General features: G+C 38.6%; 1 protein-coding gene across 2 annotated transcripts in view; it reads left to right on the forward strand.

Moving 5' to 3' along the window:
- LOC147853362 (uncharacterized) overlaps positions 1 to 14,134 on the forward strand; it is an 83,467-nt gene extending 69,333 nt beyond the window's left edge. The window contains exons 2-4 of one of the 2 annotated variants that reach the window (XM_087333613.1): positions 8,278 to 10,577; positions 10,892 to 11,701; positions 13,360 to 14,134. In XM_087333613.1, the coding sequence (XP_087189739.1) occupies positions 8,339 to 10,577; positions 10,892 to 11,701; positions 13,360 to 13,778 (3,468 nt within the window). In that variant the 5' untranslated portion in view covers positions 8,278 to 8,338 and the 3' untranslated portion in view covers positions 13,779 to 14,134. Of the gene's footprint in view, positions 1 to 8,229; positions 10,578 to 10,891; positions 11,702 to 13,359 lie in introns of those variants that run through there. The other variant, XM_087333615.1, reaches the window with a different exon arrangement.
- The last annotated feature ends 4,307 nt before the right edge of the window (positions 14,135 to 18,441 follow it).

Here is an 18,441-nt window from a genome sequence, read left to right on the forward strand (position 1 = left end):
GACTCGCCTCCTTGCGGCATGGATTGATCACTCCGTTGATAGGTGGACGGACGCCTTCAATGCGGATAGTTGGTGCTACGTATCCACGAGAGGCAAAATTGCCAAGATTCTTTTTGAGAGAGGCTTGCAGCCCGCATCCCCTAGGTTCCCGGAAATTTGGATGTTAATCGTAGGCTTCACCCTGTGGTATGTATGGAAAGTTTGTTGCCTAAAGGTCTTTCAAGATCTGGTACAGCCCCCGGACGAAGTGATCATGGACATATGGTTTGCGCTTATCAGCTGCCTATGAGGGCAATTGGACGAGGTTTACAACCATTCCAACAACGTGGTCACTACCCGTTTGCGCTTTTGGCAGAAATGGCAGAACACGCCTATGGTGACACAAGGAGGAAGTGGCCCGAGGTGGAACTACCAGCCCCCACGCTAGTTGTTTACGACTCACCTGCCTCCCTCCCTTCGTTGTAGGCCCCGGGAGTTGGCTCGTACTAGGCAACACTGAAGGGCGCCATTTTTAGCTATAGGTATCTACTTACATTAAGTAGTCAGTTCGAAAGGCTATGTAAGTAGTCTCATTTTCTTGAACTTGATCGGAGGGAGATTCCCCGATTTGTGTATAAGCCTCCTTGTACAGTCTCTTTGTAATAATCCATCCTAACTAATGGGAAAGTAGCTTCATTTTGAAAAAATAAAAATAAAAAGTAACATGTGTAAACAATTGATACACTTAATGATTCTTTAAAACCTAAGAAAACTTATTTCGCACACCACCAAAACTTTGTGTTTGTGTCTACGCTTTATGGGTTTTTACAAGTAAAACTTTCATTGATGGCACTTTGCTTTTCTATTTTATCAATGTTCTCATGATGCTAGTAAGAAGAATTACTTTCACAATAACAATGATGTGACATTTTGCTTTATACAAAAAATAAAGATGGATAAGTATTTGAGAATAATGAGCTTTACACTATTCTCGTAGAGAAACATTATTCACGTTATTAAAAGAGTACGATTAAAATTAAAATCTTTGAATCAAGATATGTTGAAGAAACTATTTTCGATTTCGGTAAGCTATCTGTGTATTGAGACAGTATTCAGACCAAAGAGCAATGTTTAGTGTTAAGTGAAACAAATCCCTTCAATTTCTACCCAATATCCTGTCAACGAAATCTATATATACATAAAAGTATAACAAAATTGCAAAACTTCATTAGAAAAATGTCTCCAAAACATATAATGAGAAAGCAAACAAATGGGAGAAAAAAACACTAATAAAACACGACAAAATGTCCAAAGAAAAGTAAGAACTTTTCTCTTCAAAGTCCTTAAATGTATTAGATTTTTCTATGTTCACAAATATTAGATATCCAAATTCTAACATGACTTGTTTTCCTTACAAATTGAACCCAACTAAGTGGATTGGCCAAATTGCCCACCCAAATATCAGTTTTTCTTTTCCAAAAAAATACAAAATAAGACAATCGATGGTATATGTTATAATATAGCTTTACCCAACAAACTTTTTCTAAATCAAGTGGTGATCCTCTCCATATTGTTTGGCCTTGGCATGACGACAAGGTTGTGTGACTTCCTATTGATTTCTCTATGTCAAAGAATTTGATCATCACAATGTTTCTTTCACTATACTAACTATAAGATTTTTGTATTCGTCCTCTTTAGTTAAGATAATATCATGATAGAAATATCCTCAAAAGCTCAACAAAGACTTCTCAATTCTACTTCTCTTGGTGCCCTTGAGGTTGCAAATTATGTTCATTGATATCTCTCATCACGTCAATTTCATAATAAAGAATTCCAACTACTCTAGTTGATTGATGATGAAGTTAATGCATGGGGTGATATGTCCCATCTCCATATCTATGATTTCTGCAAATCTACTTCTTCAAACAATGCACTCATTGCTATGAAATACATATCATTGTCACTTAGTGCATAACACTCGAACAATATTTAATATCTTTGAAGCTCTTAATATTTACAAAATCATAATGTTAGCAAGTCTTTGCTATTGAATATCGCACTCTAATTTGCAGGCCATTGGCATATATATTTTTAACAACTCAAATTTGAAGGGAAAGGATTAAGCATTATATAGGTTTCATCTGTATTATTATATTTATTTTTGTTGTCACAAGACTACTACCATGGTGTGCAATGGAGCTTATATGGTTTAATTGATGCAACATGAAGAACCTTATCACGGCTTGACATGTCATGAATCTTCTCAAAAAGGAGGAATGCCTTTTGGAATGAAGACATGGGTGGTGCATATTTGTCATTAGTTTGTGCCTAACAAGCACCCTGGTGTTTAGATGCAACAACTAAGTTTGGAACTCTCTAGACATTGTTAGTGGTAAGTAGGATTTGAGAGATTCAACAAATGATTGATACTAAGTGAAGATTTCTTGAAATGATAAAAAAGGTCAAATTTCATTTTGTTTCCTTGATTGCTTTCATTACTATGAATGTGTCCAAAAAATTCTTGAAGTTACTTGGAGGAGAACTCCCTATAATTAAATTGATATTATACAATTTAAAAACTTTGAGAATGCAAATCCCTCCAAAGGAATACTAGGTTTCCCCTTCACCGAAAGTTCATGAGCTATATTTTGTTGTTGTCACAAAACTAACAACTTGGTGTTTCATTATCAATGGTGAGAAAGGCTTGATATGTCGCAAATCCTCGTAAGGGACGAATGACTTTAGGGACATGGACATATGTTGTGCATGGTTGTTATGATAGATCTAATAACAAGCACAACCCCTGTGCTTAGTTGACACTAATAAATTTGGAGCCCTAGACAAATTGCCACCATTAAGCTAGATTTGCGAGATCGACGAAATTGAACAACTAACTAATTTCAAGTTAAGTTTCTTAAGTTAAACAAAAAATTGTTGATAATCTTGGCAAATACAAGGCCTTCTCCTACTCGATGATGCAGGAATGTTGCTTGATACAGAATATGTCAATGATACAACCACTAAAGTTAAGGGTGATGCAAACAACTTGGATAAACTACAAAGTGCAATGGATGTGTTCTATAGGGTCTCATGTGCTAAAATAAATTGGAATAAATCAATGGGCATTTGGATTAGTAATAAGCCTATGTTAAATTGGGCTTTGAACCCCAATTTCAAATGGTTGAGGAGAGGAGAAGCTACTAGATTCTTGGGTTCCAAAATCAGTACAGACAATGATCGTGCAAAAGTTGCATGGACCACACTTATAAAAGAAAATAGTGACGGTGGGGTGGGATTGATAGATCCCATGGTGCGAACGAAGGCCTTGCTAGGACAATTGGTGGTCAGGAGCTTGCAACCACTTGAGGCACCTTGGAAAATTCTATAGAGACATAAATGGAAGATGTGTTTGCCGAGACAAGGTGGAAGCTGGCTAAGCAGTCCTTTTTGGGGTTTTATGCCAAAAATGCGACCCAAATATTGGGATGTATGCAAAGTATATGTGGGACTGGAATTATGAAGGCGTCGTAGGGAATAAGAAAGGGACTCACTTGTAGGTGGAGAAATGATGCATATGCCCGGATGTACATGCCAATTGTGTGGAACCCACTGCTCAAAGATGTGGATGGGCTGATGATAGGACAAAAAGCAGGCTTCAAATGGGGCAACTTAATCAATGACCAAGAGAATGCGTTAGTGGACTGGAAGAGATTTTTGTCTAATGATGTGGGCACTCAAAAGGCAAGAATATGGAGGATGAGCAAGGGTAAATGCATGCTCAAGAGAATTATAGATGCCATTGCACCCAACAAGCAAACCTTGGAAGATGAAGATATAATTACCTTCGAAATTGAATGGACAAGACTTATAGATGTTGGAAATTATCTAATTGGACAATTGTTTTTAACCTTTTAAAAGAAGATCAATAAATGGCGTTGTCAAAGGCGAAAATTTAGGAATTGACTTTAACAAAAAACGAACAAAACCAAGACATGAAAGAAGCTCTCAAATATGTAGTATGAGTACATAATGTGCCAAAGTCTCACTTCTTTGTTTGAGACGGATCAATTTTATTTTTTTTCCAAAAAAAACACTACTTCGCATTAGTTAGCAAACAATTACATCATAGACCACCAAAAATTCAGCAACCCTCACTCTGGCCGAGAAGGATCAATTTAAACACCTAGTCGTTAATTAAATGTCCTCAGTAGTTTATTGATCTTTTGAATAAACAACATTTCAACATTCTCATGTATAAATGTTGGTCTCACAATGTAGGGATTAAAAAATGAACATGAGCGTAATGTTATAAATGAGAATATCACCTAAGAAAATGGTGACAACATGACCAAGTTAACCTAAAAAAGTGTCATTCATTTATTGTTGAAAAGTCATTGCATCATTACTGATCATGCCAAATGGCATGATTAAAAATTCACTATGGCCACAATGTGTACTAAATGTGGGTTTAGGAATATCATTCTTAATAATTCTTATTTGATGGTAGCCACTTCGTAGTTCAATGTTGGTAAAGAATCGAGCATTGTTGTCATGTTGTCATGTTGCCAAGGCTGCAGGCACACGATGTGAAATCACCGCCAAATGAAGGATTTTGTCTATTTTAAAATACTACTCCACAATATATGAAGAGGTTTTTAACTTGTGACCTCCACCATAACAACATATGCAACTAACACTACAGTAGTTTACTTAATATTATCTAATATCAAAGCAAAAAACTATTATAAATATAATATGCACAAAACCATGGGTTAAAACCATGGTTTTGGCACATGAATAACACATGCAAGTTTTCTATATGTAGAAACTATGGAAAGTACATTGAATTTATTAAAGATCCATTAGGGGATATAGACACTATATAAATGTGTCGTTTGAATGTAATAGGGGAGATAAATTTGAAAAGGACAAAAATTTATTTTTTCTATCACCAATCTTTCTTTGGTAAATCTATGTGTGAGATTTCCAGTTCACTAGCACATGGCAATGGATACAAATATTTTATAATCACTTTATTTAAAAGTACAATAACTAACACATGTTTGTTGTGTTCCTTCTTTTGTCTATGACCAATCTTTAAGGAATATTTAATATGACGAATGTGACCTATCCTTACGTAATCCACAACAAGGCAGGAATTTGACGGGTGTCGAAGGTCATTTTGCCCGTAAAAAACATAAACATAATAAAAATGCCCCTCAAGTGACATATAAAGTTTAAATATCCATTTTTCATGCGAAAGGCCCCTACAAATTATGCATGTCAAATGACATGTTAAAATTCTATTTTCCATGTCATATATATTATATACATATACATATGTCAATTATTATATATATGAAGCGTGTATTATAATATATTAATATTATATAAAAAAATTCCAAAAAATTATATGTTTTTTATAGCACGCTTAAAATAATATCATTATCATGAAATAATGGTATATATTCTCAAATATTTATTCTTAATTTCTTTACTAATAATATTAGTTGAAATTTGATTGAAATTTTAAACAATAACCTTTATTAAATACATACTTTAAGAGTGTATAACTCTAGGTTTGATTTTAATGTTTTAAGTGTTAAGTTAAAACTAAATTTTTTTACTTACATAAAATTTTAAGTTAAAACTAACTTTTTTTTCATACTTATTAGTAAAAACATTAACATGATATTAATTTTATGTATTTCATTATCTTTGTTAGGTAGCTATGTTTATTTATGCATCTTTGTGCACTTTCTATAGTAATGAAATGTATAACAATGAAACATCATATAGAACTTTCATTATTAAAAATTGTATGTCAAATGACATGTTAGTTTTTGCACTCTTGTGTCATATGACATACATCTTTAAAAAATGCCCATCAAAAAACTTTTATACTAACCTGTCAAATTCAGGCCCTGATCCACAAGTTGTGTTGGATCTTATCCTCTTCAAGTTGACTTAATCAATATGGTGGATTCTCATAGAAACAAAAACTAATATAAAATCTATTTTATGGTCCACATTGTCTATAGGTGGTAGTTCCGAAGGAAAAACATTGTTGACATATTTTATGATTGAATCATGTTCTCTTTGTTTATAAAAGGTATTTGATTCACATCAACATTAAAATGATAATATTGAGGCACAAGATTAATCACTCAACAATAATCATCGAAAGAACATAAACACTCATATCGAAGAGACACGTGATTTTGAAGGATGTGTTGTACATCGAATAACGTGTGTAACACTTTATAGTGCGAATGTGCTAGGATGGTTAATCAAATTGATCCACGATTTTTTATTATAAACCAAGGATAACCCAATCAACGGATCTTAGTTTCATCACATTAAAGTGGAGCTTTTCTACATAGGCATAACCATAACTTATCTCGTGATAGTTAAAATCATAGTTTTCTACACACGAAGATAAGAGTGTGAGGTTATTTGAGAATGTAAAGAAGGTTGGATTGTGTGAACTTGCTTGGGGGTCGTGGGTCTAGCTATAAATATGAAGCTTAACTATCCTCATTTGACACATTATTCAACTACATCAACATTGTGATCTTATGGTGATCAGACTATTGTGGCGAGTGTGTGCTAGTACTAGGTATCACTTGAAGCCATAACAGTGGTATGGGACAAGGCTCGGATCCATCTCGATCCCTTCACTCAAGGTTGGTCTAGTGGATCAACACCCTTCTGTCAAAGGGCAACCCACTAAACAATGGTGCATTGATCACCTCAATGTGAAGATCACCAAAATAAAGCAATTTTTTGCGCAAGTTTGCATTCAATGCTCAAATTTTCTAACCAGATGTAATGTGGCGGTCCATGTTTGATCATGAATCTCAAAGAACAAATTATAAGCTTTCTTTAAATACATAAAATTCAATACGTAAAGAGGGTAATGCTCCCAACGATCCATAGTAATCTCTCAAAGGCTCAATGACAAGATACAACTAAGTTCTTTACAACAATCAACTGGGTGACATGGGGTGGGAGAAATAAAGATTAACGAAAGAAAATTATGGAAGAGCATTCTTGAAGTAGGCATGATGTATCTACAATTGAATCATTGATGACACATCCCCTTGGTCGACGAAGCCTATGCGATTGAATAAAAAAATGACAATCCCTGACAATGAGCTCTATTCCTCCTACAAGCATTTAAACTTCCTAATTTAATGGCATGCTTATATATCTTGTGCATTATATAGACCTGCCTTTTCCCTCCTCTTGCCCCTAATGAGATGTAAACCATTCACCTAAGTGATTGGCTCTTGCTTGACTCTCAACCCTCTTATCTCCTTTCAATTATGTCTTCCACCATAACCTTAACATATCATAAACATGGTATTTAGGCATTTTTCACCCTCCACACTACCCTATCTAACCAGCCTCAATGTTGCCCTATCTAACCACACCATGTGTAGAGAAGGATGAGACTGCATGAAATTCAACAGAACTACTAAGTTATGATGCCATGATTCACACTTCAAAGACCCTTGAAACTTCTTCATTTGTCTTTTGGAATTCACCACATTCGACTAATTTGTCTTAGATTTTAATGTTTCCTAGTTTGATATTTGTTTTTCAAATAAAGAATGCCACTATTATTGTCCAAGATTGTATACCTTGAAACATAAATTAATGTAAAAAAAACCTTCCATGCCACCGATAAGCCCATAATTAGGCAAGATGCATTGTGATACCTCAACAAACTCCCAAATTCTTTGAGATCGGGCCTCAACTATATTTGCCACCTCTTTGACCCCCAAACCAAGCAATCAATTAAACGGATAGTGTAATCTCTCCTTTTCTAGGCCAACATAATAACCAAGAAGACACAAGTAACTCTTTCTCCCTCTAATGCCGGTGGCTTGGTGGTTTACACTATACCATCAAAAACTCATAAAATTGAGAGAACCTGAGTTTGATTCTCGCCATGGGCTAGGCCCCGTCTCATAGAACAAAATTGTCAAACTCGCCATGAGCTAGGCCCCGCAGGTCTCATAGAACAAAATTGGTCTTTGGTCTATCTGTCGGCCTATCTGATCTATGTGTTTATCTGGCTCTTGGGCATTACAAAGAGTTAAACACCCAAAGCAAAAGACTTCACATCACATGTTCAAAACTGCTTCATACTTGACCATTCAATACTGAAGGAGTCTGCTTGACTAATGCATCATCTATACGTATTTATTTATACAGAAAAAAACTGCAAAAATCACTGTCACTGTAGTAGATAGACACAGCTGATCATGAGAGAAACATGCATGCACACAGGAAATATATTAAGGATTTGAAGGAGAAGAAGAAGAAGCAGCAGAAGATTTCAGATTAGATCATGGCTGGTTCAGTTTTCCCAGGTACCTCCACATCTCCCCTGTTCTTCCTATTCCTCATTGTTTCATGCCCATTCCTGTGCACATTGTCCATAGATGAGGAAGAAACCATAGACAAAGAAGCTCTACTGAGCTTCAAAGCCAGCATCAATGGTGACCCACTTCGTGTGTTAAGCTCATGGAGCTCTTCACCTGATTCATTCCCTTGCAACAGCAGTTGGGCAGGGGTCACTTGCAACAATAATAACAGCACAAATCAGAATGGAACCAGCAGAGTGACCTCATTAGACCTCAGGCAAAGCAACCTTACAGGAACTATATCCCCTTACCTCTCCAACCTCACCTTCCTAACATACCTTAACCTCTCCCTCAATAGCTTCACAGGGCCCATACCTGAACAGTTAGGCCAATTGTCATCACTAAACCATCTAGATTTCTTTCAGAATTTGCTATCTGGACCCATACCTTCTTCAATTAGCAATTGTAAATCCCTCATTTCGCTCGATTTCAGTTTGAATAGTGATGTGGTTGGGTCAATCCCACCTTCCCTCGGCCGTCTCACTACCCTTGATATACTTCGACTCCACAACCTGCCGAATTTGACAGGTACCATACCCCCTGAGCTTGGAAACCTTACCAATCTAAGGTATATGTATTTGGGTCAAAATGACTTGATTGGAAGCATACCGCCTGAGCTCGGTAAGCTCACGAAGCTCCTTGTACTTTACCTCATTATGAACAGGCTTAGTGGGGTGATCCCAGCAGAACTCGGCCGCCTTCATAGCCTTGAGACGTTGAACATATTTCAAAACAATCTCAATGGAAGCCTCCCCAAGGAGATTGGAAACCTCACTAACCTCCAATACCTATATGCTCAGAACAACCAGCTTTCTGGCGAGTTGCCTTGGGAGATCGGAGACATGATAAGCTTGGAAGAGCTCGATCTCTCTTTGAATGCTCTATCTGGACCAATACCGGCAGTGATTGGCAAGCTCAAAAAGCTACAAAGATTATCCATATCGGACAATCATTTGAATGGAAGCCTCCCCAAGGAGATAGGAAACCTCACTAACCTCCTATACCTATATGCTCAGTCGAACCAGCTTTCTGGAGAGTTGCCTCGAGAGATCGGAGACATGCAAAGCTTGGAAGTGTTGAACCTCTTTTCCAATAAGTTCATTGGTGAAGTGCCCATTGAGATAACTAAACTTCACAACTTAAGTAGCTTCATTGTCCGTAGCAATAACTTGAGTGGGAACATTCTAGCCAAGCTAGGAAATATGACAACACTAACTGAACTGTTCCTTGGGGAAAATGCGTTCACAGGATTCCTACCGTCTGAATTAGGAAATCTTGTGAACCTCAAAGTGTTTGAAGTTAGATCCAACAGGCTCCAAGGGGCCATCCCTTCCACATTAGGAAGACTGACAAAGCTATTTTATCTAGACTTGTCCATGAATAATTTCTTGGGTGGTTTACCAGTTGAGTTGGTCAATTGTATACAGTTGCAATGGCTAAAACTTTTTGGTAACTCTTTGAGTGGGGAGTTTCCAAATCAATTCACGTCTCTGCGCCAGTTACATTCATTATCACTTGCAGACAACAACTTTAATGGAAGCCTGCCTCCCTCCTTTGTGAATGCGAGCAGTTTGGTGGTACTAGATTTTTCACATAATCAGTTCAGTGGCCCTCTCCCGGACCAATGGGGCGAACTAAAGAATCTAAGGGTTTTAAGTGTTAGTTATAACAACCTAGAGGATGTCCTTCCCTTATGGATCTGGAATTTGAATCAGTTACAGATTTTGTCCCTGTCAAACAACCAATTCTCGGGTACGATTCCAGCTGACATAAACAACTTGGAGGGTTTCAAGAAGAATGACAGTAAATCCAATTTAGGACAAACTTTATGGAATGATGATGTGAATGTTGATGAAAAGGGTACACAATTGAACTACGCGTATATTTTGGATGTCATCATATCTTTGGATTTGTCAGGGAATAAGCTGTCTGGTACCATACCCAATGATATTGGCTCATTGACCGGATTGACCAACCTAAATCTATCGAGAAATCTACTAACAGGACCAATTCCAAATAGTCTCGGAAATGTTATTGCACTTGAATCATTGGATCTCTCAAACAATCAGCTTAATGGTACAATTCCTACCCAGCTAACAAGTTTGACATTTTTAACATCCCTGAATCTATCAAACAATCAGTTAACAGGGGCAATCCCAGAAGGTATGTCACAGAAAATTTGCTTTTGTTCATCAATTTGTTCGCATTGGCTTGAACTATTGGTTTCAACTCTTGGTTTGTGGAAGCCGAATGTTTGCGCCCTCATCTTTTGGAATAGTTTGCAAAATCCTAGATAAACCCATGCAAGCACATGAAGATGAACTTTAGAATTCATTTCATATTAGACCATGGCTTGAGACTTGAACCCACAAACCTTATTGCCGTAAAGCATATGTGATATCCCTAGATCTTCAAAAATTGTTTTTCGTTATACACATAGTTTCTTATGTGTAGTGCAAAATTGCTTCCTTTTACAGGACATCAGTTTAACACCTTTCGGAATGACTCATATCTCGGAAATGCTGATCTCTGTGGGCGTCCACTTACGTTAAGCTGTTCACTGAAAGTGTCCAAATCTATTGCTCATGAACATGGCAGATCCAAAACCAAAATCATAATGATTTGTGTAGTTGTGGTTTTTATTTGTGCAATAATTGCTATACTCGTGTTTTTAATTGCTGCTAAAAAGTGGAGGAAAACTAAAGTTGTTATGTTCCACCCAAGGATCAAACTCTCTGCTCAAGAGATTTCTCGTGCAACAAACAAATATAATGATGATAACATTATTGGTAGAGGTGGCTCAAGCACAGTCTACAAAGGTGTTTTAAGTAGTGGAATGATGGTTGCTGTCAAGAAACTGAATCTCCGCAACAGTCCAGAGGGTGAAAAATGTTTTGTATTGGAGTCAACTACATTGGGTCAAATTCGCCATCGAAATCTCGTGAAAATATTCGGTACCTTATCATCTGAAAATTCAAAATGCTTGATTCTGGATTACAAACCAAATGGGAACCTAGATTTGCATCTACACACACATACATCCAACTTAAGTTGGGATCAACGATTTAATATCGCTCTTGGAGTAGCACATGGATTGGTTTATCTGCATGAGGAAACGGGATTCGGTCGGGTTCTCCACTGTGACCTCAAGCCGAGCAATATTCTTCTTGATGAGGATTTCGAGGCACATATCAGCGACTTTGGTATTGCACGGATGACAAGCTCTGAAATTGAATTTGCGGTTTCTATGTCGGGTATGCAAGGATCAATTGGATATATGGCACCAGGTATCCAGTCCACTATATTGTTTTCTTTGGGTTGTTCTTATGTATGTGTATGTGTGTGAGAGAGAAACGAAGTGAAATTATGCGACTTAAGAAGACCAAAATAATGCAAAAAATAATAATAAATGGAGAGTTAAAAAAGAGGATTCAATTAGAATGCATAAGTGTAGAAACTTCTCTAGTGGAAGGGTAGAGATAAAGAAGGTCCTAAAGAAAGGATTTTTCCTGTTTATTAGAGGTTTTGTAAATCATAACCACTGGATAATATAAATCATGTACAATGATATAAAAACCGTGGATACAAGTAATGCAAAGGATACAATGTATGCAAAAGAAATAAATAAACAGAGGAGAGGTAGAATGTTAGTGTGTCACCTCATGAATTCTCTAATACCCCTCTACAAGGTTTAGGGTTTAGGGTTGTCTAATGCTATGAGGTTAGTGTAAAGAATGCTAACTCTGGTAGAGTTGGGGTGTGGGCAAGCGTAGTGCACGTGTGAGCAAGAGCGAGAATCAGAGAAAATAACCAGAAATAATAAAATACACAGTAGCAGGATGACAGCTTATGCACTGAGGAGAAAACTATATTAATTAATTAAAAGTCATCAATTGAACAAAATGGGCAAAAGGGGTTTTATATACAGGTCCTCAAGGGACTACCACACTAAATTTTGACAGTGGAGTCTAATCATAGACATCCACTCGAGTACGATTCTGTCATAAGAATATCTAATATTCTTTGACCACATTTACACTTTACAACTAGATATCACAATCTAGTTCTTCATGTAACTAGATAGTTCATATGCATTGTTCGTTTCTTCATAAGCACATGTTCTTCATAGTTGATTCTCAATAGTAAGGTGTGTTGGCATGGCCTTCTAAAGAAGTCTTATCATCTGTATTTATACAGGCTGCCATGGCCAGTTACTCTTCAAGAGACATGCTCTAAATCTACAGATGTCTAATAGGAACAACCCCAAAGCTATACCCGATAGTAGAAAGTCCATGCATGACTCAAGAGAATGGTTCAGAAGGGCATAGCAACATGAAGTATTGGCCTCACATCCCCAACTTTCTAGTAGACTGCAGAGCATATTGGCATCAATTGTCTAGGAAGATCCCACATTTCCATGTACTTTGAAGAAATGAAACTTACCTGACCAAAGCCTGTATGAGCATTATTGGTGCAGCCAGCTTAGCCCTCATATATATATATATATATATATATATATATATATATATATATATATATATATATATATATCCAGGCATAATATCTGATATACTGCTGAATACTATGAGCTTTGTTTTCCCAGGATTCACTGAGAGAGTGCACTATCTTGTGCAAAAGGATGTAGAGCATCCAAGTATTTTTATATGTAGCTCCATTCTGATAAAGCAACATTAAACCCCCTGTGTTGTCAAAGATAGTTCTTAGTGCCAACATGGGATCTACAGTATAGAGAATCTACTCCTCGGATCCCATGTGGTACCAGAAGCATTTGATTCTCTATGCTTTTGAAGCTTGAATAATAAATAAGCCTTTGTCAATAAGTGTCTTGGTTCAGCCAAGAGAGACAGAGAGAAAGGCAGATTGATTGAGATTGAATTAATTTTGATGGCTCTATATGACTTGCTTTGCTTTGATTAATTAGCAGAATATGCATATGGCGAGAGATTGACGGACAAGGTGGATGTGTATAGCTATGGCGTCGTGGTATTAGAGATGATTACAAAGCGGCGTCCGACTAGCAACATTTTCATGGACGGAAAAAGCCTACCCAAATGGGCGCAATCCGCATTACAAGGGAATTGGATGGACGTGATTGATCCATACCTCGAGAAGGAAATCCAAGATGGATTAGTAGACCAGGAGACCATATACAATGTATTGGCTTTGGCATTGGCTTGTGCCAAGGAATCTCCGAAAGATCGGCCAACAATGTTGGCTGTGCTAGAGACATTAGTTCTTTTGAAGCAAGGAAAGGTAATTGAGGTCCAAGTGGATACCAATTCAGATGCTACTAGTGAATTGGCTTTGTTGGACTCTGGGACTACCTTCAACTCGTCTTTGTGAGCATGAGAAATAGGGCATTCGGCACACTTATGTAAAGAAAATAGTTTTAGAAGTTGTCTGTTGATGTCACTTCAAGCCATCAATTGTATTTTTCATGCTCCAACTTAGCTTCCAACTTAGTTCCTGTATCATGCTCTATCTTAGTTGCTCTTAGGCACTCTGTGATAATATAACTTGTATTGCTTTCACTAACTCTATGTCAATTGGATTCAATGCGCTTGTCCTATCCGGCGCGACGTCCAGGGAGAACAACATAGCTTCTCCATGTTATAAATATGTGTACCAACATTGTATCTTGTATTGTATTGTATTCTTTTTACTAAGAAATAAAAGAACATCACCTATGACTATGAGCAGGTAACAACTCTCAAAAAATTTCAATTCCTTTTGTGTGCTAGAGTAAATTCCCTATGTGATATTCTTTCTCTCCCACATTCTTTTTTATATTGTATTTACTAGAAGACAAAAATAATTGGTTTTCTGTGGTTAGTACTCGAATATAAAAAGTGCAAGTAACTTTCTAAACCTCAAACATCCATTTACCACTTGCAAGCATGCCACATGTAAATATGGTACTTAGCAAACACACCTTAATTATTGTCACAATGAGATGATGATAATCTAGGAAAAATCAAAATATAGAGGCACGATAACATTTGGTTAATGAGAGTGGTAGTGGTGAAGGACAAGTTATGCTATCATGAGTGGTGGTCACCTAATAATACACATTCCAAAATATAATCTTCATGAAAACATTGGGGACCGACAAACTTTGGCAATGTTCAATCAGGCTTGGCCTTTCGACCTATGACTTGCTACGCTTGAGGGGGAGTGATAGCTGACTTGATAGTTGACTTAGTCGTGAAATAGTTGAGCTTCAAGGGGCGTGTTGAGAATCAAACTGTCACGGACACACCAAGTGCGGACTCGGACGGAGCACGAATGATGGGGATAAGAACGTGGAACTTAAGAAGCTGGGAACTTAAGAGCATGAAGATAGAGATGAAGATTAAGGAGACAAGATGGAATGAAATGAGAATACTAGATTGATGTGTCAATGACTGGCGTTGAATCCCTTGAAAGGGACCAAGGAGGTTATAAGTATTGTGAGGTACTATGCATTAGAATATTCTAGAGAATATTTTGGAGAATATTCTAGAACCCTCTAGAACTTTCTAAAAACTCCAAGAACTTGAATAGATAATCTACGAAGATATACATAACATGACCATGTATTTGGATGTGTTGGTGTTGAGAGTCGAACTAAACTTCCCATAGTAATAGGTTTCACACTAGCTCATGGTCATCCCAGGCTAGTTTTGTAAATAGTAGAAAGGGCACTTGCCCTAGTTTAGTTGGTATTCAAACCAACCCCTTGTAACTTCGTTAGTGTTGGAAGTATTTTGGTTAATGTAGTATACAGTCTTTTATCTCTGTCTTAAGCTCTCTCTCTCTCTCTCTCTCTCTCTCTCTCTGTGTTTTGCCTTACGTACACACACACACACACACACACACACACAATCCTTCCGTTGCAGCTAAACCACTCTTACTCCTCATTTCGTTACATGGTATCAGAGCGCGTGGTAGCTTGATCCAAGCCCAGTCCGAAGAAACGCGTTCACGAAGAGTTGGCTAATCATTGCACAACATTCACACGGACCGAAGAAACAGAGAAGAAATCACCATGAATACTCAGATGGGAAGCGCTCTTCCTACGGAGAAGCTCGACAGGACAAACTTCGCATCTTGGGAGTGCAAGATGCATAAATACCTTGTCAGACAAGGATACTGGAGCTATATTGAAGGGGCTCATGAAACGCAACCCAACCCGACACACGTTGACTACCCAGCGTGGGAGCAGGCCGCAAGCTGTGTGTTGTATTGCCTTGCATCATGCATACATGATCACATGCTTGGCTATATTTGAGAGGCGAAAACGCCGAAAGAAGCGTGGGGCAATCTCAAGAAGATCTTCGCGGCCAATACGGCTGCCCGCAAGCTCCAGCTTCGTCAGGAATTGAATGGCATTCAACAAAGGGACATGTCAATCAGCAGCTACACCTTGAAGATCAAGGAGCTGTGCGATGCCCTCGGGACGATCAATGTTGGCATTGACGATGAAGAAATGGTGCAGATATGCCTCAAAAGCTTGGCACCTCGATTCAACGCAATAAGGCCCGCCGTCCTCGCAAGAGAGAGTCCTCCCACCTTTTTCAATCTCTAGTCAATATTGCTGGTCGAGGAAAATCATGCCCGACAAAGGAACAATGCACCAGAGGGTCGGATGCTCTACTCCCAATCGGATGATAGAACAAATTTCGGCCGTTAAAATAGAGGTCGATTCGAACAAGGCCGCAATGGTCGGCAGACTCAAGAGCGTAACCCCCACCAATGGCAAGCGAACAGGAATGGTCCTAGAGAGTTCGGCAGAAGGGGGAGTCATCATGACGGACCAACCAATCGTAACAACCCGAACAAATGCGAGTACTGTGGAAAACACGGCCACTATGAAGAGGAGTGCCGCAAAAAGGTACGAAACTCGACTTCAACTAGCCGACAACTCACGAACTACGCATCGAATTCCAACTATGACAATCGTAGTGAAATGTTTACGAATTACGCTACAAATTCTGACTACAACGATCGTAGCGGAATGTTCGTAATGAGACACGACGCACACTCGATGTCAGCACATGATTCAACTAGTGCCTCCGACTCAAATAATGTATGGTTTGTCAATTCGGGATCATCCAATCACATGATGTCTCATGAAGATTGGTTTCGGGAATTACGGAAGCCCGAACGTCTCGGATATGTTGAAATAGGAGATGGTACGACTCATCCAATACAACATATCAGGAATGTCCCATTCAGAAACGACGGAACACAAACCTACCTCAAGAATGTACTGCATGTCCCCACCATCACCAAAAAACTGGTCTTAGTCGGCCAGATTGTCGAACAAGGAATGCAAGTACGATTCAACAACAACGGGTGCTTCATCGAAAGGGGTGGTCAAGTCGTAGCTCACGGTCGACGAGAAGGCCATATGTTTATCTTTGAATCGAACAAGGTAAAGTCGGCCATGTTCGCAAAGGGCCTCAACGTCAAAATGGACTTAAATTTGTGGCACATCAATCTCCAAAAACTTCAAAACATGCAATCGAAAGGAGTCATAATCAGACTCTCGAACTTTACCGTGAAGGAGATTACGGGCATATGCGAAGCGTGCCAGTTCGGAAAGCAACGTTGACATCCATTTCCGAAAGAGCGGAATGTGAGCAAAGGGATCTTGGATGTCGTACATTCAGATGTATGGGGACCGACCTAGACAAGCACTCTCGGCGGATGCTGATATTACGTTACGTTCATCGACGACTTCTCCAGGAACACCTAATGAAACAAAAGAGCGAAGTGTTCAGATACTTCTAGAGATTCAAAGCCGAAGTTGAAAAAACTAAGGATTGGCATGTATGTTGCCTTCGATCGGATGGAGGCAAAGAATACTTTTCAGATCAGTTTACGACGTATCTCCGAAAGGAAGGAATCCGACGAGAATTCTCATGCTGTTACACACCTTAGCAGAACGGCGCAACTGAGCGTAAAAACTGACACATAATAGAAGTCGCACGGGCTATGATGAATGAGAAGAACTTGCTGAAATCGTACTGGGCAGAAGCGGCGAACATGGTTGTATACCTCATGAATAGGTGCACAACCTCAAGAGTACATGACGTAACTCCTCATGAGAAGTTCTTTGGAAAGTAGCCGGACTTATCACATGTCCGCATTTTCGGTGCAATCGCTTACGTGCATATTCCCGACGATACGCGAAAAAAGCTCGACCCAAAGTCGGAGAAATGTATCCTCGTAGGATACTCACTCGAACAGAAGGGGTACAAATGCTACAACCCATCTACCCGAAAAGTTCTAACAAGTCAAGTCGTAGTCTTCGACGAATACACATCCGTACGCACCAGAGAATACTTCGACTCCAACTCCACTCGACGCAGATGACGCCGAAATAGAAATAGAAGCTGAGGATCGGCTCACGCAGATGTTCGAAGACAACCCAATTTCGACACGGTTGAGTGGGTCATCAGAGCCGCCAAGCGATCAAAGCACATCTCGGCCGAGTCTGAAGTTGGACAAAGGGAAGGCGAAAATGCAGGAATATGAAGATCAGGAAGAGACTGAGGTGCTTCACTCTTTCGACAATGAATTTGAAGGTCTCGACACTCACACAAATGGAGCGAGGACATCCATAGTCCCCACAGATGTAGAGCTACGCCGGTCGACCCGTTGTCGTGAAGATCCGTCACTACGCGCGGATCGTGAGGCGAAACCGTCGGGGTTCTGGATCGGAAAGACTTGAAGTTGGCGCAAGCTTTAGTGAGAAAGTACTTAAGCTAGATTGAAAGAGAGAGAGAGAGAGCTTGAGGTAGAATAGAACGCTTGACTTTAGATTGAGAGAGATTAAGATTGAACTCTTGATTTTAGATTTTAAGAAACAAGTTACATGATCAATTCGATAACGAATTCTCTTCTTCTTAATTTCATAACCCAAAAAACCTAACCCTTCTTCTTTTTCATCCCTTCTTTTATAGATGCTCTCATGCATATGATGCATGTGAGGGTACAAGACATGCATAAAATGCATGTT

The sequence above is a fragment of the Azolla caroliniana genome, unplaced genomic scaffold (assembly GCF_043228905.1).
Source record: "Azolla caroliniana isolate FFs.n. ecotype wild unplaced genomic scaffold, voAzoCaro1.0.p SCAF_17, whole genome shotgun sequence".
Classification (NCBI taxonomy): domain Eukaryota; kingdom Viridiplantae; phylum Streptophyta; class Polypodiopsida; order Salviniales; family Salviniaceae; genus Azolla; species Azolla caroliniana.